The sequence below is a fragment of the Telmatherina bonti genome (genome assembly GCF_933228915.1).
Source record: "Telmatherina bonti genome assembly, chromosome: 13".
In the NCBI taxonomy this organism is placed as follows: domain Eukaryota; kingdom Metazoa; phylum Chordata; class Actinopteri; order Atheriniformes; family Telmatherinidae; genus Telmatherina; species Telmatherina bonti.
In genome coordinates, this window is record NC_136611.1 from 27,772,820 (window position 1) to 27,800,428 (window position 27,609).

Genomic DNA, 27,609 nt, shown 5'->3' on the forward strand with positions numbered 1-27,609 from the left:
ACACATCTGAGCTCCTTGTTGCTCTGCATGACACATAACAAGGTAAGGCTGGAATTTTCTAATGCACATATATAGTGAGAAAATCTGTGTTGCAATAAGAACAATACATCACCAACACCACAAAAGAACCTTTTTTTTTTTTTTTTTAAATCATTTATTTTCATAAACACACTGACTTCCATGAACACAGAGCACATACAATGATACTTTGGTCCAGTTGTACCTCTGGTATAAAGTTTATATAAAACAAACATTTCAGGTCACACAGACACGATGGCAATCCTTTTGTCCCAACAACAAAATGCCGTGTTTTCCATTATTTTGCCGATGCTCTTTCAAGTTTATTTTACTTATAAAGTCCATTATGTCAAATCTACACAGGTAAGAAAGGCTACAGCAGGCTGTATACACAATATACAAATGGAAATTTTTCATGAAGCAATGTTTATTTTTTTCATAGGATGGTACACAAAAACAAGATAGTTAAAAAAATAAAACTAATGATATCTAAAGGTGCAGTGTGTAAGAATAACTGAGACGTAGTGTTGAGGGGCATAGAAATTAGCAAAATTATGAGTGGATGGTGGCTGTCAGTGGCCAAACTTCTTCCAGACTTAAACATCTTTTCATCTGGATCCAAAGGCTTCAGGTGCAGCAACGACTGCACCACAGGTAGGTAACTATGTCAACATTATGAATGGGTACGGTTACATGATGTTTTTTAATTCAGAATTAAATATTTCTAACAATTTCTCCTACAAGTTTACATGGAAATAATAATTCAGAATGGAGGTTTACATGAAACACGTCCTTACGTAATTCCGCTTTAGAGCGGCGGGATGGAAAGGGGTTGTGATTGGACAGAGGGCATACGTGACGTATTGACTTCATCTGGAAATAAAGATAGCGTCGTGTTTCTCATCTTTTTAGTCGTAACCATAGACTGTATATAACTTAACCTGTAAAAACTACATAATAAGTACCAGCTTCGCCGCTAGTTTGATGAGAATATTGAAGTACCGGTTCGACATGACCACTTCACTTTTTTCAGCAACTGAGAAGGAAAATAAACTACCGAACACGGGAGACAAAACAACGCGCGTCATCGGGACAGGACAAGGTAATGAGCATGTGCAGAACGACCAGAATTAATTTAGAGCGGAATTAAGCTTTACACGACAGACGAATTAAACATTTCAGAATTAAAATACTAATAAACCAGCCACTTACTTTGGAATTAAGTTTAATTCTAAATAGACTAGCATTAGGAATTAAGTGTTTATGTGGTCATTTTTGATCAGTTTAAAGCAGAATTAACTTTTACTCAGAATTAAAACTCCCATGTAAACGTAGCAACTGTGTAGTAACTTCTTCTATAGTTCTTTTTAAAGTGTTACTTATCCCAAACGGCGCTCTAGCACCCATCAAACAAAGCTCAAAGGGCTCTTGCTTAACACACAGTAGTTTGTCCATTCAGAGACACCGTAGTAAGAACAGCGGCACAAATAGGGCTCTATGTATGCAGACACATGGCAAGCAGATATATAAGTGTCTCTTTCTACGAGAATAAAAATATTTGTTTTTTCAGTAAAGTGAATAGATATGAACAGAAACAGTTTTTAATGCTATATAATTTTATCTCTCTTGATCTTCCATTTTGTTACAGACTGCACCTTTAATCATCATATTTTGTGTTTCAGTGTTGAATTTTCAAGTATGATGAGAAGGCATCTACACTGTATTGTACAAAGTAAGAAAACAGTCCACAGTAATGAAGCTACAGTGAAGTGCACACCTGGAAAACTTTGCTTTGTATTCATATTCTTCAAGTTAAAGAGCCAATGTCTCCTATGTCATCTCACCTGACTCATCTGGCAAGCTCTCAGAACTGTTGTCCTTTCACACAAAGAATAATAACATTAAAAAAAAAACAGTTCAGGGATTACATATTCGTCCAAACTCAAACTCGAGCCCCCCTTCATGCAGGTTGCCTTCGTTCGCGTTGTCAAAGCTGTTCTTGCCGTGGATCTGTTTGAGGTGTTTGCGCAGCACCGGCTTGTGAGCAAACACCATTTCACAGTAGTTACAACGGTGCGGCTTATCCCCACTGTGCAGATTTAGATGATCCAACAATGAGCATTTTTGGGTAAAGGTCTTTCCGCAGATTTTACACTGAAAGGGCTTGATGCCGGCATGCACGCGCATGTGCCGGTGCAGGTTGCCTTTCTGCGTGAAAGTCTTGCCACAGAGCAGGCACATAAAGAGTTTGTGCATCTTAAGGTGGTTGGCGTAGTTCTCCAGCTGGCGGAAGACCCGGGCACATTTGGGGCACTGATGGTACCACTGCAGCGGTTTGTCATAGTTCCTCTGGTGTCCGATGTGCTTCTCTACCGGTGAGGACTGGGAAGGAGGGCTGAGTGGGTATCCGGCCAAACCAGGTGGAGCTGCCATCTCATTGCCCCGACTGTCCACAGTGGAATTGATGAGTGAGTGTTGGGGCTCGGGGGAGTGGAGTGCAGCAGGAGGGCTGGCAGAAAAGTGACCAGTGACAGAATTTTCTGCTACATCAGACACAGACTCCACCTTTACTATGGTGATGTCACTTTCCACCATCCCCTGTCTTGGATGTCTGTTCAAAATTTGGGTAGGGCTAATGGGCTGTATAATCACGTCATCGTCATCACTGTCATCACTATGGTGTCCTTCGAACTGACCCACAACCATCTCCTCTTCCTCCTCGTCTTCCTCTTCCACTTCCTGGGGGTCAGTGTGCCCCTGAGAGAACTCGTTCTCTCTCAGTACCTGGGAAGACAACCCACTGTCCCTCTTCTCTCTCCTAATGTCCAAATCCACCTCCAGTCGGCGTGAACCTGAGGGTTTGATGAACTTGCTGAGGGCCTGAGTGCACTGCTCCACAATGTGGCCCATTTGGAGGAAGCTGGCCACCGTAAGGTAATGGACCAGCTCTAGCTCTGGGAATTCCAGCTGGCCTGTGTAGCAGGACAGCAACAGCTGTCGGCCCACTTCTGCCTCCTGGATCATGGAGATCTGGACCTCTTTAGAGTCCTGCTGAAGGATGAACTGATCTCTCAAGAAAGACGAGCCAGCAGCTAACACCACCTTGTGACCAGGAACCTCCAGCTGGTTGATGCGCACAGTGACATCACAGAAGCGTCTCTGATGTCGAAGGAGGTTCATCTTCTGCAGCATGGAGTCTCCGAACGTGGCGAAGCGGAACTGCAAAATCACTTGGTTCTGTGCCATCGTAAACCACAGGACAGCAGCGCCACTGCACCTGGTTTGGACAAGTTCAGACACTGAATCAATTCTTCTGAGCAAAAACCTGCCCAGATGTGTAATGTTTTTTTCTTTACTGGGATATTGGTAGATAAGCATCCAAAACACACATGTAATCAATGAGTAATAACCACTACAAAAATCAGCTGTCAAAGAAATAAAAAAAAGTTTTCCCTTAAACTAAACTCTTCAATTTAATTCAACTTTATTTATATAGTGTCAAATCACGGCAATGCCATCTCAAGATGCTTTACAGACAAGAAAAAAAAACCATAAGGAAAGCCAATTCATAATAGCCAATATCAGGAAACCAACAGATTGAGTTGGAGGCTCCAACTCAATCTCCCATCCTGAGCAAGCACACTGGTGACAGTGGGAAGGGAAAAACTCCCTTTTAACAGGAAGGATAAAAGTAAATGAGAGAGAGATAAAGAGAGAGAGCGAGAAGCTCAGTGTATCGGGAAATGTCCCTCAGCAGCCTAAACCTATAGCAGCATAACTAAGGGATGCTAACCATCCCTAACTATAGGACATATCAAAAAGATAAGTCTTTAGCCTAGTCTTAAAGGTGGGGAGGGTGTCTGCTTCCCTAACACTATTTGGGAGCTTATTCCATAAGAGAGGGGCCTGATAGCCAAAGGCTTTGCCTCCCGCTCCGCACTTTGAGACTCTAGGAACCACAAGTAAGCCTGCAGTCTGTGAACGAAGTACTCTGCTTGGTATATAAGGAACAATGAGGTCTTTGATATATAGTGGTGCTTGGTTGTGGAGCGCTTTATATGTAAGAAGAAGGATTTTTCTATTCTAGATTCAACAGGCAGCCAATGAAGAGAGGCTAAAACTGGAGAAATATGATCTCTCCTGCTGGTTCTGGTCAGGACTCTGGCTGCAGAATTCTGGATCAGCTGAAGGCTTTTCAGGGCATATTTAGGACAGCCCAGTAATAGAGAGTAATCTAGTCTTGAAGTAACAAAAGCATGAACCAGTTTTTCTGCATCACTCTGAGACAGAATGTCTCTAATTTTGGCTATATTACGTAAATGAAAGAAGGCTGTTTTAGTAACCTGCTTAATATGTGGGCCAAAGGACAGGTCAGAGTCAAATATAACTCAAAGTTTTCTCACTGTAGCACTGGAAGCTAAAGTAAAGCCATCCAGGTTCATTACAAAACTGGAAAATTTAGCTTTGAGTTTTTCCAGATCTCATATTATAAACTAACATGCATGCAGAATTTTGATAAAAAGACCATTTGATAATAAATATTTAACATCATTTGACTCAGTCATCACAGTTTTAAACTTTCAATGAAACCTGGCGCATGCTGTTATGAAAAGAGCCAGACTAGATCAGATAATCTGGATATTTTAAGTAAATTTCTTTCATGAGATACTTTGCAAATTGCAGTCTATTATATGACAATACATAACGGGAAAATACTGTTCAGTCTTCAATTCGGCACTAATTTACTTCAACTAAAGGTTATTATTACTATTATTTTAACCAATCAGTTCCTGTTCAGTAACTAGTTTTCCTAATAATGACGTTATCGATCAGTAAATCACCCAAAATACATTTTAGTGTGTAAGAAAACTAACGACCCAAATGTGCATGATATCAAACTGTAAAATGCATTAAAAGATGCTTTCATAATGCTGCCAACCATGCATGGATGTGGAGATAAACGCTAAATAAATGTACAAGTGTTTGTGAATGTTTTTCGCTGTCCCCGACATGTCTAAGTTAGCTTAGCACCTCAGCTAATGCAGTCTAACTAGCTTTCTGATAAGCTAAACTGGTAAACCCAGCGTTTTTACTTAACTTATAACAAAAACTATCCCTGTTTACAGTCACCATGCATGCCAGCGTTGGGCGTAGCAACATAGCATCAGCCACACATCGCCTCCGTGTGTCGCCTCGGCCTACAGCTTCAGTCTCAGGCTAACACCTCTGCTTCCCTGGCTCTACAGCTGCGCTTCATAATCACGTTTTTATATCCTGTTTTACAGCTAAATCACCGCACTAACAAAGTGTTTATTAACGCCTTACATACCTGTTTTCTGCTTGATAACAATCCCGTGAACGATGATGGGCTTGTATCGCTGGAAGACTGGCCTGCTTGTCTCCCGGGACAAGACGAGTTGATCCGGATGCCTAATTAAAGGCCCAGTACGCGCTCGCATGCCGTCGGTTCATTCATTAAAATATAAATACAGAAATAAATAAACAGAGGCATGTAACGTTTAGTGAACTATAAAAACGTAAAGGAATGAAAAGTTAAACAAAATAAAATAAAATAAAATAAAATAAAATAAAATAAAATAAATTATAAAAATTTTGACAATGCTTTCTTCTGGTCTAAAATGCTGATTAACCTTTGATTACCCACTCTTATAATTACTGACTTTATCAATCCGGTTTATTAATCCAATTTTTTTTAACACCCCCCCCTCCCTCCCCCCGAAAAAAAAATAAAAAAATAAGATGGTGAACTTGTTCTTTCCTTATAATTTACATCAAACTAAAGTGACTTTTTTTTTTTTTGCTGAAAGTGTGTTAAGTCAAAAAAAGGTATAAGCATCTTCCCCATAGATGTTCAGGATCTTCTGGTTTGTTATGAAGCAATCAGATCACTCAGGTCATCAGGAATAGGTCTACTTTCTGTCCCCAGTCAGAACCAAAAATGGAGGCAGCATTCAGTTTTTATGCTCTTCACATGCAGGACAAACTCCCAGAAAACTCTTTAAATCAAGGTTAAAAACCTTTTTATTTGCTGCCTTTTAACAATGTAACTGTTAATTTGCTAACACTAATTTTTATTCAAAGCTTTTTTTTTTCTCTTTTAATTGAACCCTTTTCCTTTTCTTTTAAACATTTTTTCCTTTGTTTCATTTTATTCTCTCTGCAACCTGCTGCAATGTTTTGTGTAATGTAAGGCACTTTGAATTGTCTTCTTAATGAAATGTGCTATACAAATAAACTTGTCTTGTCTTAGACATACAAAGCAAAACAAATAAAGTTTAAATTCTTTATCATAGTGATGTTTGGTTGTGTATTAGAAGAGCTTCTATTCAGAGCAAGACAGAACCTAGAAATGACTGTGAGATAGACACTGAATTGGAAAATGGACCTCCTGTGATTCATTCTTGTTGATTTAAAAAAAAGTGTTTTTTAAAATCACTATTTTTGCATTATGATCTAAATAAAGCTAATTAAGTCTGGGAGCTAATCATGCTACCAGGGTGCCTGGAAAATGTAAAAGAATGATACAGACAACGATCAGTGAGTTCTTATCCCATATTTAGTAAAAAATGTAAAAGTTTATTAAAATTTGTATTTTGCATCTAAAAATAATTGAATAAGTATTTACAAAATGTACAGTTCCAAATGAAACTGTGTGAGCCTCCTAAGGCATGACTTGACTCCTGACTCCAGTGGCTAGTAACATGGTAACATGAGCTGGTATGACAATGAAAGTTCCTTGAATCATTGAAAGAAAGACAGTTATGTTTTCTTGACACACCTGGAAAAGAAGACAGAAGAAAATTAGTCATTACCTTGTGGATTACAGCCAGGCAATGAAGAAATAGAATAAAATTAAACATTGTCATGTTGTATCCCCAACTACTAAGGCTAAGCCAATCTTTAACCATTACTTATTGTAGCTAGATTTACACACACACACACACACACACACAAACACAGTACATAAATATGTTGGGTGATAAAATGTAGGCGATGAAATGAAGTGGTTCATACCAGGAAAAACTGTACCCCACCAACACAACCAAAGCAGCCACTCCTACTACGGCAGTAGCAGTCAGCGATGAAACTCGCAAAACATACGATGCACCTGCAAAGAGGAAAATTTGTAAGCCAAAACTTGCACAGTAAATATTTACCTCATCTTTTTCTGTTGCTCTTTAGTAAAACATCACAATGTTGTAACTGTGTATAATGTAACCCTTTGGAGTACACAGGAGGGTAGTTACCTGTTACTTTTGCCCATAGGACACAGCAACTTTTTGAGGCCTTGGAGAAAAAACATTCAGATAAAGTCTGTTGTAGGTTCTGTGGTATTGCTTTTTTTAAAAAAATATTGCATCACAACTCACCATTTTCCACTGAGTGACAGCTCGTAAGACAATGTAATAGTTTTTCCCACTCTCCAGTGGTGCATTATAGAAGCCGTCGTAAAAGAAACCATCTCCGACAGTGAAATTTGTTTCTGTCCCGAGGGTTAGGACATGAAGCTGGGCTGTTATGTACTCTCCTGCTGATGTTGTTTTGCTTGATGAGTCTAAGCTTGAAGGAAAGGAACAGTCGAACAGCATAACTCCCTCGACTGGAAGTACAAAGACTTGGTAAACGCTGCAAAATGAAGAACACAGAAAAAACGCATTTTAAATTACTTTCACCGTATCATTATCCTATCAGCTTGAAATCACTAGTAAGATCTGCTGCAAGAGCAGGATTCATGGTAAAATTTGTGCTTTTTCAGAAACAACCTGATCTCTTCTACAGAAGTCAAGCGTGGTATTGTCATTGATTGGACCAGGGAACACCAACTCTGGACTTCTGGACCTACAGTGTCACTCAACACGCCCCATACCTGCCTTTGCCCAATGGTTCCTGCGATAAGCTCCACCTCCACGCAACACCTTAACTGGACTAAGCAGTTAAGAAGATGGATGGATGGACCCCCCACCTGCCAATTATTCTATTAATTACGACTAGATAGATATTAACAGGCTTTCATGTTAAGAAGTAATAGTAATGTCACTATTCTGGTATAAATTTGGAAGTTTTACTAAATACTTCAGCCTTAAAAATGTGTTTTACAAATTCATAGAACTGTACATATATTTTTATTCATATACATTTCTATTGGGATTTGGACTGAAGCTGTGTCGCCATAACTAAACTTCTAATCAGTGAAGTCTACTGGTGAAAGACGCTTCAGTTTCTGAAGGAGCGTAAAGATTGGACTTGAAGAAAGTCATGTGATGAGTCTGATTAACTTTGTTCCAGAGTAATGGGAGCATCAGGATGAGAAGAGAGGCAGATGAAGAGATGCAGCTATCATGCCTAGTTCCTACTTGTACAAGAATGTTGGTGCAGTCTATGACCTGGGGTGTCTGCAGTTGGTCAGGTCTAGGTTCAGCAATGTTATGTAAAGACTGAGGTTGACTGACTACCTCAATATACTAAAAGAGTAAGTTATTGCATCAATGAATATTTTCTTCCCTGATAGCAGGGACATATTCCAAGACAACAATGCCGGGATGCATCAGGCTCATGTTGTGAAAGTGTGGCTCAATGAACACGAGACCTCATTTTCACATATGGTTTGGCCACCACAGAGTCCAGACCTGAACCTACTGAGTAGCTTTGGAATGGGACAGAGAAGGTTGTGACCAGTGGTCGGACTCTTCTATCATCAATACAAGTTCTTGGAAAAAATTCACAACTGATCATTAACCTTTTCGGTCAACATCCAATGTAAGACACAGCTATGGAAGAGTAGTCTTTCTTTCAGTTCAAAGGCTTTATGTATCACGACACAGTGATCATCTGGTTCTTGTAAGTTTAAATATGAAGTAAATAAAAACCTTAAAAGCGTTTGAAATATTCACTTGGTCCTTTTTTTCACCGATCAAAAACTAAAGTAAAAATGCAGAAGCAAAGAGTGAAAACGCTACGTAAACCTCATGATTTAGGAGCTCAGAGAACAGTGCTGTCCAAAGTCATTCCTGCAGGGTTCTTGTCCTGCAGGTTTTCAATGCATCCCTGCTCCAACACACCTGGTTGACCATTAAATGTATCATGGAGCCAATGAAGTTCTGCACAATGACTAATATGAGTCAGGTGTGTTGGAGTAGGGATACATGAAAAACCTGCAGGATTATGGCGGACGAGGACTGGAACTAGATCCACTATTATCAGCAGTAACAGAAACTGTTCTTTCTTCTGTATGATGTTCTCAATCTGTCACAGCAGGGATGGTTTATAAGAGGTGTTTGTGCTGAAATGCTGTGCTCGGGTTTAATGTTCCACTCCTCTTTTAAGCACTATGCAACCCTCAGTTCTCTGCCAGATTATCTGGGTCTGGCCTAGCCCAGCCCAGCCCAGCCCAGCCAGCCCAGCCAGCCCAGCCCAGCCAGCCCAGCCCAGCCCAGCCAGCCCAGCCCAGCCAGCCCAGCCCAGCCCAGCCCAGCCCAGCCCAGCCCAGCCCAGCCCAGCCCAGCCCAGCCCAGCCAGCCCAGCCCAGCCAGCCCAGCCAGCCCAGCCAGCCCAGCCCAGCCCAGCCAGCCCAGCCAGCCCAGCCAGCCCAGCCCAGCCCAGCCCAGCCAGCCCAGCCCAGCCAGCCCAGCCCAGCCCAGCCAGCCCAGCCCAGCCAGCCCAGCCCAGCCCAGCCCAGCCCAGCCCAGCCAGCCCAGCCCAGCCCAGCCAGCCCAGCCAGCCCAGCCAGCCCAGCCCAGCCCAGCCCAGCCCAGCCCAGCCCAGCCAGCCCAGCCAGCCCAGCCCAGCCCAGCCCAGCCCAGCCAGCCCAGCCCAGCCCAGCCCAGCCAGCCCAGCCAGCCCAGCCCAGCCAGCCCAGCCCAGCCCAGCCCAGCCCAGCCCAGCCAGCCCAGCCCAGCCAGCCCAGCCAGCCCAGCCCATCCCAGCCAGCCCAGTCCAGCCCAGTCCAGTCCAGCCCAGCCCAGCCAGCCCAGTCCAGTCCAGTCCAGTCCAGTCCAGCCCAGCCCAGCCCAGCCCAGCCCAGCCCAGCCCAGCCAGCCCAGTCCAGCCCAGTCCAGTCCAGTCCAGCCCAGCCCAGCCCAGCCCAGCCAGCCCAGTCCAGCCCAGTCCAGTCCAGTCCAGTCCAGCCCAGCCCAGCCCAGCCCAGCCCAGCCCAGCCCAGCCCAGCCCAGCCCAGTCCAGTCCAGTCCAGTCCAGCCCAGTCCAGCCCAGTCCAGTCCAGTCCAGCCCAGCCCAGCCCAGCCCAGCCCAGCCCAGCCCAGCCCAGCCCAGCCCAGCCCATGACTTCTTTTGTCTTCGTATTTTGACTTCTTTTTTTTAGATTTTAGATTGACAAGTGGAACTGGACACATTTATTCCTGGCCCTTCTCCTTAATGCACAGCAACCATATAGGCATCCACCCTCCCCTGTTTGGTGGCGTTCCTGGCGTTATCCCTTTCACAGCACCTGCCCTGTTTCCACTATTATTAAAACATATTCCTTCAATCTGTTTGTCACTGGCCCTTATTCGAGTCCAACATCCATCCTTGCGCTACAGCGCCCTGATAAATAACAGCATGGAGATGGAAGTGAGGCTCTTTCTCATACAACTACAGTATATCTTGCCTCTTCCATTGTTGTTACCTTATTGGGTCCAGCGTGTTGGGTGATCTGCGTAGCCTCAAAGTTGGTTTTGAAGTCTCAAATTCTTTGTAGTAGACAACTGGTGCTGGAGGCACTATTAAATGTATTCACACAATGCTCAGTATAAACAACATATAAAATGTAGTCATATGAGTACAAAAGGCTTCCAGACATCTTACATCCGTTGATGTAGTTACAGTAGTTAAAGCACAGTAGTTAAAGCTACGATGATACCTGGTAAACTGGTGTTGGTGATGATGGTAGCTGTGAATTTGGTCGACACTGCAGTGATAGAGATGCTGTAGTTTGTGAAAGGAAGCAGGTTGAGGCAGAGTTCAAGCTGATCGGCCTTGGAGCTTAGAAAGCGTCTCCCTTTGTCATGAAAGTCTCTCTGGTAGTCTCTGAATCCCGTGTAAGTCACCTGGAAGGATTGAATTAAATATACCGGTATGAGATGCAGAGTTTGTCCAGCAATGAGAGACGGCAGAGGACGTTCTGTCTTACCCTATATACTTCTGTATCTTCCTCGTACTTTTCTGCTTTCCATCGCAGACACTTCACATTATAGACTGACAGGTGATTTATAGGTGGCTTGATTTCTGAATGAGATTTTAATTAAATATGTCACAAAAAAAAAACATGTTCAAGAAGGTTGCCGATCACAAGCCAGCCACTCAGCTCCTGTAGGACACATTTAACTCTTTTATGTGTTTCTTTCACTTTTACCTTCTCTGTTCATACTCACCAATACATGTGAGAGAAGCTCTCTGCCACACCCCAGAGCTGTCACACACAGACACGTTGCTACCCCTCCAGCTGTGAAACCCTGCTGCACAGCGGTGGATCACAACACTTCTGTTGTGCCACACCACCTCCGAGTTGGCAAGGAAGGGAACGGGGCCGCATTTAGCTGGAAAAGTAGCAGTTGTGAGTGACTCTTCGACTTGAAATACCACCACTCTGCTTTCATGCAAAAGCCATCGTTTGTTGTCAGCACACAACCAAGAAAGACAGAAAAACTAGCAAGCAAAACATTATTAGAAAATGAAGGAAAAGACTTTCTTTTATGCACAAGCAACACACATCTAACACCCGTCTCCAAGTTCGTGATGATTCTCAGTGGCCATTGCATTTTGCTGTGGAGAAAAGTGAAATAACATGCAGCTTTTTAAGTTTGAACAAACAAACATGCAAAGTAACGTCAGAGCATGCATGACTGGAGAATTCAGTAACATGCTTACAGTTGCAAACAGGGACACTTCCACAGCCGAACAGATTCATGTGCACACATAGAGACTTTTACTCTACCTCTGCACTTTAAAGATACCTCCCCCCACTCTCCTGATAGTGAACATGTTGAAATATGATTTCCACCTTCCTGGTAAAATCCGTCCATACACTCATACAGCGCAGCACTGCCCTGTGTGCTGTTACCGTCCCACAGGAGTTTAGTGTTGGGGAGAGTTAGTGGAGGGCCGCAGCTTATTTCTGCATACAAACATTGATTAGTATAGACAGCTGCATCATGTTACATGTAAGAGTTACAACACATTTTTCAGTCAGCACTTACAGTCTTAACTAAACATGCAACAGTCATTCAGTACTGATATAACTTGGTATCAAAATTCTGCAATTAAAACTAAAATTTAATGATTATTTAACTTTACACCTTCACACCACCGATCAATTTCCTCCCACTGTCCGTTTTCTCCACACTCTGAGGAGTTTCTTAGACCTCTTGTGTAATATCCTTCCTCACACTGGTAATACACCACACTACCAATGTGTGATGTGCCATCCCACAACATTTTAGCATGTGGTTTAAACAGCGGCTCTCCACAACTGATTTCTACAACAAGAAGACAGGAGGTCACTGCAGAACACTGGCAGCTGCACGCATGTTGCAAACAAGACACTGGCACCATTCATTCACAGCTCTTGTAACATGATTTTAAAAGGTTTATGGGGTGTAAAAGCACTTTGAGTTGGAAGGTAACTCAATAAAGTAACTCATCACACTTACATAGAGATGAATATGATTATCACCTTGACAGGACAGAGAGGTTCCATCCCATTTTCCACTGGATGTACAAACTGATTCATTCCCTTTTCCAACATTGACATATCCACGGTCACACTTATAAGCAACATGAGATCCCACAGTGGAGGTTTTATCCCACAGCATGACTGTGTGGGGGATTGGTAAAGGTTCACCACAGTCAACTTCTACACAGATGGAGATGATTTGACAAAGCAAATGGGGACAAAGTTACATATATGTGAAGAGTTTCAGAAAAAAGAGGCACTTAATCGTTACGGTTACCTTTGCATAAAATGTCAGGTTTGGTCCAGTAGCCATTACTTGTGCACATTGACACATTGTTTCCATCACTCTGATAAAATCCTGTTGTACAAAAGTAGGTCACTGTGCTTCCAGGGGTGGAGCTGCCATTCCACACCTGTCCAGTGTGGAGCATAGCAGGAGGATCTCCACATAATATCTCTAATATAGGAAATAATTAGCAAGGAACAGATGTACATTACATGATTAATAGATACTTGTTCTCTTAGAGTTTTTTTAAGCAAACACTTTGGAGTTTTAAATGTTTTGTCCATTTGGTCATGTAATCACTCTTCACATCTTATCTATGAGCTGTCATCAGGTTTCAACTGTCACCTCTGTCCTCCGCCCTGCCTCACACACCAACCAAGATGACACCACCCAGGAAGCTGTTCTGGAGGCCTTCAGTGCAAACTGACCGCTGATTATATTATTTGTCACATTTACATAAATACTGTCCTGGGTGGCATTATTTACACTCTTGTATTTAATAAAATACACAATAATAAATGCATTTAGCAAAACCAAACTACAGCGGTGAAAATGTCAACTGTTATCTATTAGCAAAAAAAGAAAATGCCAAATGTAAAATACTAAAAGTATTGCAAACAAGAGAAATGTTTTCATTTTCAGTCACTTCCTTATACAGCCGTGTGCTGAATGTTTCACTGCTGGAATGTAGTTTTCTGACACCAGGTGATATTATCTCTTTGATAATCATCTGATTTTTAAAAAATATTCTTTCTTTTGTTGCACTAATATCTTCACTGCGGAGAAAACACAGCAGGACTCCAACAACATGGAACAGTTACCTTGTTTTTGTAACCGTTCAGTTTCATCACAAATTGTAAACCATAGTTTATTTGGCCACACACACAATAGGTAATAGTTTCTCAAACAGGCTTCAGAAATGTGGGATTAAAACGTTTCTTAGATACACGTTTATCTTTGCATATAGATGATGTTCTGCAGAAAAGTGGGTTTTTTTTATTTTTTTTTATCCCTTTTGAAGATTTCTGATGGAAACATAGATGCACTGACAACTTGCACATGACATGATTTGGTGCTACAGATTGCTTCATCTGTCTGAATTCTGTATTACTGTCATCCAGCATCGTCACAGAAGAAAAGCAAATTGTAGATACTGGCCAGCTTTATTTTATTTTGTCTTGATGTTTAATTGAGATCCTGGTATCATCTCTGTCCATTACCCACAAAACAGCTTTCTTTTCTTTTACACTGACATCAGTGAGCAGTTAAATTCAGGATTTCGCTCAGGCAAATACTGTTGGCATGTAAAAACACATTTAAATCTCGTAAAAATTAGTTGTAAAATATATTTGCATTTCATTTTAAGTGATTTTTAATTTTAATTGAAAATGTTTTGACCACATAAAATGAGTTAATTTGTACATATCTTGGAAAATATGAAAAACTGCAACAGCAGTTCTGTGTGTCCGCTGTATAAAAAGTCAGCTGGATTTTCCACCATACGCATGATTTTGGTAAAGATTCACTGACTTTTCACAGGACCTCAGGCTTATTCATGTAACAACTAATAAGTCGGAATAAGTGAAAACTTTTGTATCTTTCATGTGAAATAAGATTGTCTGTAAGTGCAACTGTGGAATAGCTTGCTGTTTGTCAGTCTTACTGTCTGTTTTTTTCTTAAAACTAATTCTAATTGGCCTTCAACTAAACCTGAGAAATCATCTCATTTACTCTTGTCTTATTTTATTATTTTGTTTTCCTGATTTTATGTGTTTTATGTTGTTATTTGACGTTTTGTACAGCACTTTGTGCAGCTTTAACGAGTGTTTATGAATAGAATGACTGGATTTTTAAAGATTACTTGCTGTGTGAATTACCTTGGCACGACAGAGTTGGAGATGTCCATTGACCGTTTTCATTACAGACGGACACATTATGTCCTCCTTTGTTATAAAAGCCCTCCAAACAGATATAGAGCACCGAGCTGCCAGGAGTTGACTTATTGTTCCACACCTGCTCAGTTAATTCAATTAAAGGAGGATTCCCACACATGATCTCTACAACAAAAACATGCAACACGAACATGTGATGTGAAGGACCATTGTGCTCAGCACAAAACATTCATGTGTGCAAAAACATTATGACAGAAGGATAATGACTGATAAGAACAAGCATTGAACGTCTTTTTCACAGTACAGCTGCAATACAGAAATATTAGAATATCCAGAATTAAACAGATAAGAGTCCAACATTCCTGCTTAACAGTATTACAGTGAAGATCTAATTGATCCATTTATTAATAATGTGCTAAAAAAAAAACCATGCAATATAGATTAGTACAGATTAACTTCACATTATCATTTCTTGACCTTATTTCCAGAGTATGTGGCGTCGCTGGAAGTCTGAGGTCTATGATGAGCTTTTGGTCATGTAAGGATAATCTGGTGTCTGGAGTTTATCATAAAGAAACTATTAAATCAAAGGCAGTATTTTTATACACACAAATAATATTTATACATGTTTAATTAATTAAAGAGCATTGATGATGAAGCGATAAAACATGTTGTGTGTGAGTTCCTGATGGAGCCTCAGCTGATTATTTAATAATACTGCCAGACTGAACATAATTTATGTTGTGGTTTACAGTCATTATGTACATTATGTTCTAATCTTAAACCACTTTTGCAAGATGACCAACTTTATTGTAATTAAAAATAATGAATAAATTAAGTAAGTGCCAGCAACACCTTCAGAAAACATTGAGACAGAAGCATATTTATAAAGGGGTTAAATTATTTTTCTTATATATCTGGATCATCATGAAGAGGAAAATCACACAGCTGAGGAGTAGAGATTTAGTTTACAACAAGAGTGTAATTCCTATTTCTCTGCAAAGCCAAAGCGAAGCAATCAGCACCATCATGTCCAAACAATTAATGTGTATTTGAAGGAAATAATGATGTAACTCAGTTGCTAACGTGCCTTATCGCAACTGTAGATGTGTTCAGGTATCAATATTTTAAAAACATTGGTCTGGAAAATACTAAAGACTGAAAACAAAGTAAAGTAAAGTAAAGTAAAGTAAAGTAAAGTAAAGTAAAGTAAAATAGCTCAGCTAAAACAATCAGCATAATCACATAATGACTGAAAATAAAGTTCAAAAAGTTAATCAATTTCTTTTATTTTCCTGGAAATTAGGTTGGTACTTTATCCACTAAATGCTTCCATAATGGTCACATAATGGCTAAATTTATGCTTAGACCATGCTAGGTTGCATAAAATGGATTTATTTAGAATCATTTCCACTTTGCTAAAAACAGCTGTTTTTTAAGGTGCTTTAGGAGAAAATACTTGTTAAAGTGGAAAATAAACATTTGAGACAAACATGAGCTTGTTAGTGTAAAACCATGAATTAGTTCAGCTTTAATCAAAGAACATTTAACCCTTTCATGCATGAAATAATAAAAAAAAAACAAAAGAACATTTTTTTAAATACAGTATTTTACTTCTACAGACATGCAATGATACTTTTTTGTTTATTAGTGATACTTAAAATTTATTATGATTTATTTTAATGTATTCTGTAAAATATTTATCAAATAATATATAATCATAATTATATTATGTAAATCTTCTATAAGATATTGCTGTATCATTTTCTTTTCCTATTTATTGCAAAGGCAAACTTGCATAATTATATTATGTTCAAATATATCATATATTTATTTATTCTCCAGTGAGTGGAAATGTACTGGATGACTCATTAACATCCACTGAAGGGGTATATTTACATAAATACCATCCTCCTTTATGAATATGCATGAGAAAAACCTTGTAAATAGGCGTCCACTACATGGCCACTATGCATGAAAGGGTTAAACATCACAAATACTACATCAGCTGAAACTTTTACCTTCACAAACCAGGCTGGGTCCTCTCCACAGTCCATCAGCTCCACACTCTGAGCTGTTTTCTCCCCTCCTCCACACAAAGCCTTCATCACAGACAAACGTGGCCTCACCACCATATGTGGTTCCTGTGACTGACATCAGCACTGTGTCCTCCGCTGAGGGAGGATGGCCACATTCAACCACTGGGTGGGACAAAAATGGGGAGCGAATTTTAGATCCATATTTTCCCTGTTTTCACACAGACTTTGGAAAAGATACAACATGAACTACAAGAATGTTTTCACTGTGAAAATGTCCAAATTTGAGTATTTCCTATCTGTCTTGGTGGAATCATAATCTACATCACATAATTTTCCATTCACCTTTGCAGAACGCACCATCTCTCTGTGGATGAAACGGCTCGTATCCGTTGTGGACTCGGTATCCCACCCGGCAGCTGCAGTCAAAGCTGCCGTCAAGATTCCTGCACTGACCCCCCTCCCCACATAATCCAGTGACCCTGCACTCATCAATATCTGCAAATGCAACATAAACACAAGATTTTCATCAGCTTTGTTTGGATAGTAACAAAAGTGATTAACTAAATCTGCTCTTCTTTATAAAATCCAGCTCTTTATGCATTATATTCATTCCAGCATTGTACAGGAGTATGACAGGATAATAACAACGTTACACACACGTAAAATGGCTTACTATTATCTGTGCTCTACAGTCTGGATGCTTTTGTCATTTTGTAAATCCTCCTCTTTATTTTACATAATAATACCAGATGTGTAACCATGAAACTCACCCTGACAGTGAGTTCCATCGTTTGGGATGAAGACAGACATATTGTTGGAAGGGTTGTATCCGCTCAAGCAGGTACAGTAGTAGCTGCCATATGTGTTGTGGCACGTGGTGTGCTGCCCACAGATCTTATTGGCTCCAATCTGGCATTCATCCTTATCTTGAAGAATCACGAAGAAGACACAGTGCAAGATCATTAATACTGCAGTAGCACATCTGTGAGGCTTTTGTCTGATGGAAGGATTAATGGTGGAAAGGAGCTCCAGTGTGAGGAAAGAGTGTGAAATCAGGGTGGTGAATACAGAGTTGTGAAAAAGCTTTTGCAACGTAAAGTTGTGAAATGATTCAGTATCACTTCATCTCTGTGAGAAAACTTTTCCATGGTAAACAAAATCTCCTAATCCTAGATTTAAACAGTAGCAAGTGCAGCTGAAAGCGTTTTTGCATTTGTTATTTAAATGTCACTTTAAACTCTGCATCTTATAGTGCAGGTGTCGTTTGCAAAACACATCTCCGAGTAGAAAAAAGAGAGAAGATTCAGATTGTTAATAATAAATAAAAGATTTATAATTATATTTTATAAATAAATACACACAAAAAAAGCTTTTCTTCCTACCCTGACAAAAGGTTCTTCCATTTCCAACAAAGCCATATCTGCAGTTACAAACTTTGCCAGAGCCGTCCGACTTGTCCTCGCATGTGGCATTCGGGTGGCAGGTTGCACAAACATCCAGAGTCTGGCATTCTGCCGGCACATCTGGAGGTTACAAGGAATATCCTTCCATCAGTCTTCTTAGACTGGTCTCCATCAGCCAGATGTATGTAGATGTGTGAACAACACATTATATTTAGTGATAATTAGATATGAATGATGAAGTGCAGGAGAGGAAGTCTCACCTGAAAGGACAAAGAGCAGAAAAAACACGAAGATTGTTCCTTTTCTTTCATCCATTCTCATCGAAAGTCTTCCCGAAGCTGTCCTCACTTCATCTGACTTTCTACCACCTCCTCCTCTTCCTCTTTTCTTCAAATAAAGTCTGTACTTCCTGATAACCAGCAGCGAGAGGCTGCTGAGAGTGGGTAAGCTGAGGTCACCCTGGGAAGGACTCCTTTTCTCAATGGTCTTCACGCAGCATGTGGCTTCATCTGTCACTGTGCAGTGACTACTGTGGATGATAGCTTCAGTGTTCTCTCTGGTAAAACTGCACCGTCATGCTGTAGTAGCTGATAACAGCTATATTTAGTGAAACAAACCTGATGGATGTTTGCTTCAGAATAAAACGGAGAAAAGCTGCAAAAGGATCTGGAATGACGTGTTTGATGATGGTGCTTTTGTTTCTTAATCTCTTTAAAATGCACTTTTTAACAATCCTGCTTTGTGTAACAGGTCATGTTCATGCATTTTTCTCACTTGCAGACAATTTCACATCAGTTTCAGTCCTTTTAGTCTAATGAAAGATTCTTCTGTACAGTTTTTCATGTGTTCAGTATTGGCTCCATTAAACCGTCATCACAATCTACAAATATATAACAAGTGTAAAATTACACAACATCCTTCCTTGTGTGTGCTTGTGTGTGGTGGTGGTGGTGGTGGGGATGGGGGGATGGTGGGGGGGGGGGGGGGGGTTGTGGGAGGGGGCGATAAGTATTATGAGCTCCTATCTCTCAATGCAGAACGGTCCTAAGTGAGGTTTTGCTGTCACTCAAACTCAAGCGCGACCCCCTGCCACCACCCCTCACCCACCCACTTCCATCACCACTATCAACACAGAGGACCTCCCAGTCCAAAGTCCAGTATGTCTTAGTGCAAGTCATCCGCTTCAGTTGGATCTTATTCTTAATGTTTTATTAATGATTTTCAGACAAAGTAGTCTTGTCTATGTAAAGAGATATGTCTGTCTTATCTTTAGCTTTTGTAATGATCACAGCGTTTACTGGCAAAATACTCAGTCAAGGAACAGACCACTTTACACACGGTAAGAGAAACTGATGGAGAAATAACTTTAAAAACAAGACCTTTTTTTTATTTTGGAAGAAACAAATTAATAACAAACAGCATCATGTTATTAAGTACACCCGTTCAATTGCAGGCAAACACAAACAGCTGATTGAGCAGTCACAAGGCTGCAACTCAGTGCATTTAGGCGTAAAACTGAGCACAATGGAAAAGAGATTTCAGTGAGTTGTAACGTAGCATGGTGGTTGGTCTGAGTTGGAAACTGCTGATCTGCTGAGGTTTTCACACACAACCATCTCTTGGGTTTAGAGAGAATGGTCTGATGAAGAGAAAATATCCAGCGAGGAGCAGATTTCTGGGTGGAAATGTCTTGTTGATCAGAGGTCAGAGGAGAAATTACAGGCTGATTTGAAGTGTTAAAAAGGCAACAGTAACGAAAAGCAACCTGTGGCTCCTGTCAAGGTTTGCAGAACCATCTCTGAATGCACAACCCACCCAACAGCATCAGCAGCAGAAAACCACACTGGGTGGCACTCCTGTCAGCTAACAACAGGAAACTGAGGCGAAAATTCACATAGATTCACCAAAACTGGACAACAGAAGATGAAAAACGTTGCTGCTCTGATGAGTCTCTGTTTCAGCTCCATATTCTGACGGTAGGAGCAGAATTTAATGTAAACATGAAAACATGGATCCAGCCATCCTTTCATCACCCGCTCAGGCTGGCAGTGTAAAAAGGTGTGAAATATTTTTTTTTGGACAATTTGGACTCTTTAGCACCGACTGAGTAAAGTTTATGACCACTGAGTACATAGTACATGATGACGTACCATGTCACAAAGCTCAAATCATCTCCAGCTGCTTTCTTCAACATGACGATGAGTTCCCTGTTCTCCAACGGCCTCCACAGTCACCAGATCTCAGTCCAACAGAGCAGCTTTGGGATGTGGTGGAACAGGAGACTCTCATCATGGATGTGCAGCAACTGTGTGATGCTCCGTGTCAATATGGAAGAAAAGTACTGAGGAATATTTGCAAAAAGAGTCAGCTGAAGAAAGAAAGGAGGTCAAATCCACCTCTACTAAGATGTAGTAATAACGTAACGGGTGAGTGTATATTTTAAATAAAAACTTGCATGACCATCACTTTGTTCTTCAGTCACAGGAAAATACAGCAAGTAAAAAGACCATGATTAGAAATGTGGTGCGACTTTAAATTATTCAGACTGAACACTTAGATTAAAAAAAAAAAAGTCTGGAGGTTTTCTCCAAAGATTAAAACTGTCCACTTAAATTTTCCTAATTTTCTACAGAAACATCAAATAAAACCCACTCAAGAATTTAAATGTGAAGTTTTTATGACTAAATGCTTTTTTTTTTGTTTACTAATTAAAAATAAGCTGTTAGTTTTATGATGATGGGACACAAGTAATGTATTTGGCTTGAAAAGTAAAAACCTGCAAACATGATGGGCAGCATCTACAGATTCCTCTCTAAATCATTAGTTGAGCGGCTGCAGCGCTCAGTCTGCAGTCAGTTAATGTTTGATATCCACTGCTGTCCATTGGCGTCACATGACAGATTTTGTCCTGCTGTCACCGAGCGCCACACGCAGAGCTCTGTGGGGTTTAAAGTCACAAGATAATACTGCTTCTCACCAAAGCAGACAATGTGCATCTCTGAAGCCTTACCAAATGGACAAGACTTCACACTTCAGAGCCTGCTTCAGAACTGCTCTCTGCTTCCCTATGTGCATCGCTGGGCTCGAACATTTATCACTGAAAACTGTAAATCAGTGGAACTGCGTAAAACCAGCGCCAGACTGTTTATAGTATTGCATGAATGCTTGAAAATCCTCGTCTCGGTCTTCCTTTTGTAAGAAAACTAAATTTTGTTTGTACTACTGGAATTCAGAAACTTAACAAGAACATCTCATCATTGTGTTTTGATGTTTTCAAATTTTCCTCTGACATGATGTGAGTACTGAAATAACCAAGTTAGACATAAATTGTCACTATTAAAGTTCACTTTATTTCACTTTAGCACCTGATCTTTCAAGACCTTCTGTGTAATTACTATTGAGTCTTTCATTCTGATCAACTTCTACTGGAACATGCAGGTTTTAGGACATATGATCAGTTTCTGAAACATAATCACCTGAGATTATTCATGTAAATCATATTGTGTAAATGTAAATCATATCAGAAACACACCTCACCTTACAGCATGCAAATGAAGGTTTGCAAGAGTTTGAGCCTTTCTGATCAATGTTACAAGAAAATCAACCCAAACAGGAAAATCAACAATGACATAAGCCTTGTAGTGTCTATAACAATGTAAAGCAAATTCTTTTTTACTAAAGGAATGCATTAATCATATAAGAAAAAAGAAAGCCCTATTTCAATTCAACGATGTCCACATCAGAAAATAATAGCAACTATGAAAACAATCATCTGGTCTTATAGTTACATAAAACAACTTATTAAGACTAGACTTGACATCATTTACTCCATTTCTCAAAATCTAAAATAATATGCATGAAGAGTAAAAAACACATAAAAAAAAATAGGTGTATTACTGGCTTTTTAAATCACCTTCATCTACAGTGACTTGAAGGAACTGGTTTCTATAATATATAATTTTCTCATGTAATTGTGGAGAGATTTTGGCCCACTCTAATAAGATTGTTTTGGTTTTTTGAAGTGCAAACATTCATTATGCACAGCTGTTTTCAGCAGCATTTTACTCAGGTCGGAGTCTGGATGGCTGGGTCACTGCAACGCCTCCATGATGGCTTCTTTTTCAACCATTCTGCTGTAGCTTTGCTGCTCATCCTGTTGCTTGACCCAGCTTCAGCCAAGCCTTAATGGTCAGATCATCTCACATTTGACTTTAAAGTACAAATAAGTCAACAGACCATGTGGCTATGACATAAACCCAAATTATCACCCCTCCACCACTGTGCTTTACTGTTGCAGAAAGATGTTCTTGTTGATGCGCTGTGCTTTATAACCAAACATCTCTACTCAGTGATGTATACCCACTTCTAAATCCCCTGTGATGCTGCTTTTACAATTACAAATGTCCCCACACACGTAGCTACGTTGTTCAGCAGCTCAGCTAAGGTTACGTTTGCTACACAGGTGCAGTTAACCATCAGCTGCATTAACTTTAGCCTGAACATAGACAAAAAAAAAAAAGCTATATGTATATATGTCTATGAGCCTGTCTGTAAGCCAGTACTGGTTTAGTCATTCCATAACTCTTCTCCCTGAAACCGAAGTGCAGAAATTATGTGACAATGAGCAATTACACTGATGGATTTTTTTAAGTGGACTAAATTGAGTCTTACATGTCACTTTTATGAAACAGCATTTTTCTGGGCTACCTTTTTTTTAAAAATTTTTAAACAAAGACAATAAATTGAGAGTATACCCACTTCTCGATGGATCACTACACCACTGTCTCTCCTGCAGTATTGTTTATCCAAATGAGATTGTTCCAGAAATCTTACAGTTTGTTCAGATGCAACTGTGTATATATTACTTTACAAAGCCGGACTGCCGTGCTCTTTTTAAAGAGACAATGTTTTGTCCCAGCAGACTTTCCAATTGAGCCATATGTATTGAGTCTCTAATGGTACTGATATTTAACACGTAAATGGAGACCTGTGAAGATTAAGATACAGTTTTTGAGGGTTTTCTGAGCATTGCCTTGTCTAACTATTTAATGACTGAGTAAATAGTGCACTTTTCCACTTTGTATATTTTGTAAATGACCTTATAATTCCTTCCAGACTGAGCCACAGCTGCTTCTCTAAGATCATTTCTGATGTCTCTTGTCTTTGACATCGTACCAAAACACACCTGAATGGTCCAGACCTGCAAAGTAAAAGGTTGGAGGTGCTCCATCTTGCTGAAGATCAGTTAATTGAGTGCAATTAATCTGACCAGATGATTTTTAAAAAAATGTATTCTACCCGGACCACCTTCGCATTGACGGAGGGTGGCTTTCATACATGACTATAAACTTTGTATTAATAAAAAAGGTTGTTTTACCTAAACACAAGTGGGTGATAACGGAACATATTTTGCAGGTAAATATGTTAAATTATTCTATCAAATACTTTCCAGAAAACCTTCTACTTTACTAACTATGAGTGAGCTTGCTGTTGACTTTCTGCAGGGTCATAAAAGGGTACAGAAACAGCAGCGTTTCTCTCTATAAAGAGGCTCATCCGCCTCAGGGGGAGGTGCTTCACGAGCTGAGGATTCCTCCTTATACTCCGACAGGGATCCACTGGAGGTGGACAACAGCCTCCCACACACCAGATCAGCAGCTTTGCCATCCATGACTGACAAGTCCGTCACAGTCTTCTCTCTTAGTGACATGTCCCCATCTTCATCATCATCAATCAACACAAACTCCTTCAGGTAAATCATCCCCACGCCATGGAGACTGTGGCTCTCCACTGACTCTTCCACAGTGTGGGCGTCAGCAAAGGTCAGAGTGGAAGTCTCTGTCAGGGTCTCATGTGGGTCTGTGGAGTTGTCCTCTGGCCCCGAGTAGACCAGGCTGCTTGAATCCATCATCCACGAGGCGTTTCTGCGAACCGTCTCGTCTCTCATGCTGTATTTTTGATCCTGCTTGCTGGAGATGATGTATGGAGAAGACGACATCTTGCCTGCACCATCTTGCTGGGCAAGCTGGTCCCTACTGGTGTAAGAGCTGTTTTCCAAAGCGTGACCATGTCCAGGATACATCTGAAAAGCCACCTTCTGGCAGTCATGGTAGAGCTGCACACTACTGCTCCCTTTTGGGGAGGAAAGGGGGATGCTGGCAGCGTGGTTTCTTCCTTCCTTCTTCATGTGCTTGTTGCTTTTCACACTGACATAAAACAGAAAGTGAAGATTATTTGTTGAACTTGGAAAATGTACACAAGGAAACTTCTAAAAGCACAATGTTTTCAAAATGCTTTTTCTTTTTAGGTCCAAAACAACCTATTAGTACATTAATATTAAGAATATGTTGCATAGTTTATTTCTATACAGGCGGTATACGGGTTGGACAAATTAAATGGAAAATTAGAATTTTAATGTTCATGATCACATATGAAAGCATACAATACTGAGCAAAAATCCTGAGCTCCCAATTTCTTTGCATTTTACTTGGAAGGATGCAGACTGGCTTGAAATATTTCACAGAAATCTTGAGCAATAGCTCTCCAAGGGTTTTCAGTTTGGACATTGGCTACTTTTTCCAATCCAGGCCTTGTACCTGATTATAAAGCCACCTAAATCGAGTTACAAATTATATCTCTTTTGGAAAAAAAAAAATTGTATGATTTTAATACACAAACCGGTCTTTTTTTCCCATATAACATACAACTTGATTAGATTGTGTATTTAGGCATCTTTCACCTGCAGGTTGTTCCAAAGACAAAACTTTTTCAATCATTTAGCCGTGCTCAGTTGTTCGGCTTTCTTAAACCAACATCTTTTCCACAGACACGGGATGCGTCTTCCTCCATGGTTGTCAAAGAAATGAGAAACTGGTCATTGCATCAATTCCAGTTAAATAATTTTTCAACTAAAAGATCACCACCCATGCAACAATCATCCAATAGGAGGCTTGAACCTATTAGCTTGGTTTAATTGACATTTTTTTTGCCACGCAGTGTGTAAGGATAAAAGGAGCACACCAGATTCACACCAAGTGAGGCATTTCTGGCTGATTGGAAACATTTTTACATATTTAAATATGTGGTTGATAAATCAAAGGATACCATCAGAACATGTACAAAGTGCATGTAAACACATTTTCTGGTTGCTTGATCAATATATTCTAAAAGTTATTTTCCCTCAAAAATTAGAAAGCATAGGACAACCTTCAGGAAACCTACTTATTCAGAATTTAAACAATTAAAAACTAATTCAAGATCATCTAAAAAATGCCGATGGATTCTTGATGATTCATTTTAATTCTACTTTTTAAAAAAAAGCGTTTTGCAATATCTTATTCAGATTATCCCATTGATGTTTTATTGCAAACAACATACAGACAAAGCAGATCATGATGCAAGATGAATATTATTCAAATATTTACAGCAGTAAGTGGGTCAGTAAGTGCAGTGGAGTTGCTTTTCAGCAGTGGTGGACCAGTGACAGACAACAAGCTGTCATTTAGTTCTTTTAGTCTTGGTCTTTCAAAATAAAAGAGGAAAAAAATGAATCTGCTACTTTAAAAAGAAGCAGAAAATAACTTGCATTCCCTGAGGATGAGCTTTTTGAAGATGAAAAAGGATGAATTCCTCTAAAGTGCTCTAACCAAGGAAAGAGTGTGCTTCATAAAACACACCCTCACTTTCCCTCCCCCCACTCAGAAATACTTAAGAATCACTCTTCACAGCCTAAATATCAACTGGATTAAAGGTATGTTGTGCTCGACGTTTAAACAACGGCAGCAGAAATGTGATGTCTGAAGTTATGTCTTCAAAAGCTTGAATTTAATTCAACTCATTTTTCCATATTTATGACAGAGAAATTGCATCAGGACAACAATATTTACACCTCATGCAGGACTAAAAGCCTTCTTGTAGAGGAGCTTTTCCAGTTTACAGCTCTGCATGCTTAATGTGCTGCACTCTGTACAGAAACTTCACAATGACCTTGTTACACTTGACTGAGTTGCATGCATGACAGAATTGGGACTCTATAAATGAATAATATAAATGTACATGTAAACATGCTCCACTCCTGCTTGTGATGGTTACCGAGCAACAACAAATTAAATATAGATTTGATTTAAAACATTGCAGTGTAAAATAGTACTTTCAACAAGGTTGGAGACTCTTCTGTCAGTAAACAACCAGACAGCAGCCTCTACTTAGACATGGGAAATAAACGAATAATAAATAAAAGAAAAAAAAGCTGTATGTATTTTTTACTATTATTTCTAGGATGCTTATTCTGGAAAAAAAAACCAAACAAAAACAAAACAGCCACCCAACCAGTTTCACTGCATTACACACACATTAAATCATTGTACTATTAGGTCGTCTATCGAGCACATAGTTGAGAAACAAGAACTAATATTTGGGGGGAAAACTCCATTTTAAAAGAAAATTTTTTAGATCATCTCTTTACCTGAAGCCTTGACAGTTGAACTTTTCCCCAAATGGCTGTAATGAAAATCACATGGCAAAGCTGACCCATGCAGCGTCCTTCCCTCCGATCTCTGGTGCAGCTGGAGAAACCGACGGTCTACAGTCTGCTGACTGTCTACAAAGATTCTTCACACACACCCTCCTCTCATCCTACAAACTACAGCTGCTTACAGTGTGAGCTGGGAGGCTCTCAGAGAACGATCCAATGACTGCAATCACACGACCATCAGGCTTGTTTTAGGGCAGCGGCTTTTAAATTATATTATTAAATTATTAAAGTCAAGCCAACCTTATATAAAGTAAATATAAGGTGCAATTTATTCATTTAGCCAAAGTAACAAAAAGAAAGTTAAACGGACTTGAGAGACCATCCAATCTGCAAGTACTCGAGTAAAAACACCAGGGTTTATGTATTACATTATAAGACCTGACAGAAAAGTCACAGAAAACCAGGTTTTTTTTAAAGACAGGTAAGTGATTATTTCAAAGCCCATTGTTTCTTCTTATGCAGCCAGCTATTGGTTGCTCCTGTCCTTTTCTATATCATACAGGAAGCAACCCCCTATTTTCTTTCTCAAAGATGGAAGCATTGCAGGGATGCACGAAAAGCCACTTCTCCCAGCACCACACACCGACTATGTTTCAATAAATAATACAAGAGGACAGACCCTCATACATGAAAGCTGCAAACGGGAATACTGAGGGGCGTGGGGGGGATCAAATATTAAAAAGTCTTTACTCACAGTTGGGGAGATGTGTGCATTGGCCTAATATGGTCAACTGGTAGACATGACATCTG

The 27,609-nt window shown here is 40.0% G+C and overlaps 2 protein-coding genes across 2 annotated transcripts; both read right to left on the minus strand.

Moving 5' to 3' along the window:
- Nucleotides 1-1,935: 1,935 nt before the first annotated feature.
- On the minus strand, nt 1,936-5,429 carry zbtb26 (zinc finger and BTB domain containing 26; the record flags this gene model as incomplete). The annotated part of the gene is made up of 2 exons (XM_079251711.1): nt 5,348-5,429; nt 1,936-3,295 (listed from the first exon to the last, which is right to left on the minus strand). The coding sequence occupies exon 2, from the start codon at nt 3,262-3,264 to the stop codon at nt 1,936-1,938; it is 1,329 nt and encodes a 442-aa protein (XP_079107837.1). The 5' UTR covers nt 3,265-3,295; nt 5,348-5,429.
- Nucleotides 5,430-6,695: 1,266 nt separating this feature from the next.
- susd1 (sushi domain containing 1) lies at nt 6,696-18,664 on the minus strand. Its single transcript, XM_079250987.1, has 18 exons — nt 18,587-18,664; nt 18,306-18,446; nt 17,694-17,849; nt 17,266-17,418; nt 16,906-17,085; nt 14,870-15,049; nt 12,984-13,163; nt 12,707-12,886; nt 12,330-12,509; nt 11,969-12,148; nt 11,406-11,570; nt 11,165-11,259; nt 10,895-11,081; nt 10,661-10,754; nt 7,410-7,665; nt 7,287-7,326; nt 7,054-7,147; nt 6,696-6,817 (listed from the first exon to the last, which is right to left on the minus strand). Exons 1-18 carry the CDS (start codon nt 18,645-18,647, stop codon nt 6,799-6,801), a joined length of 2,541 nt encoding a protein of 846 aa, XP_079107113.1. The 5' UTR covers nt 18,648-18,664; the 3' UTR covers nt 6,696-6,798.
- Between the last annotated feature and the right edge of the window lie 8,945 nt (nt 18,665-27,609).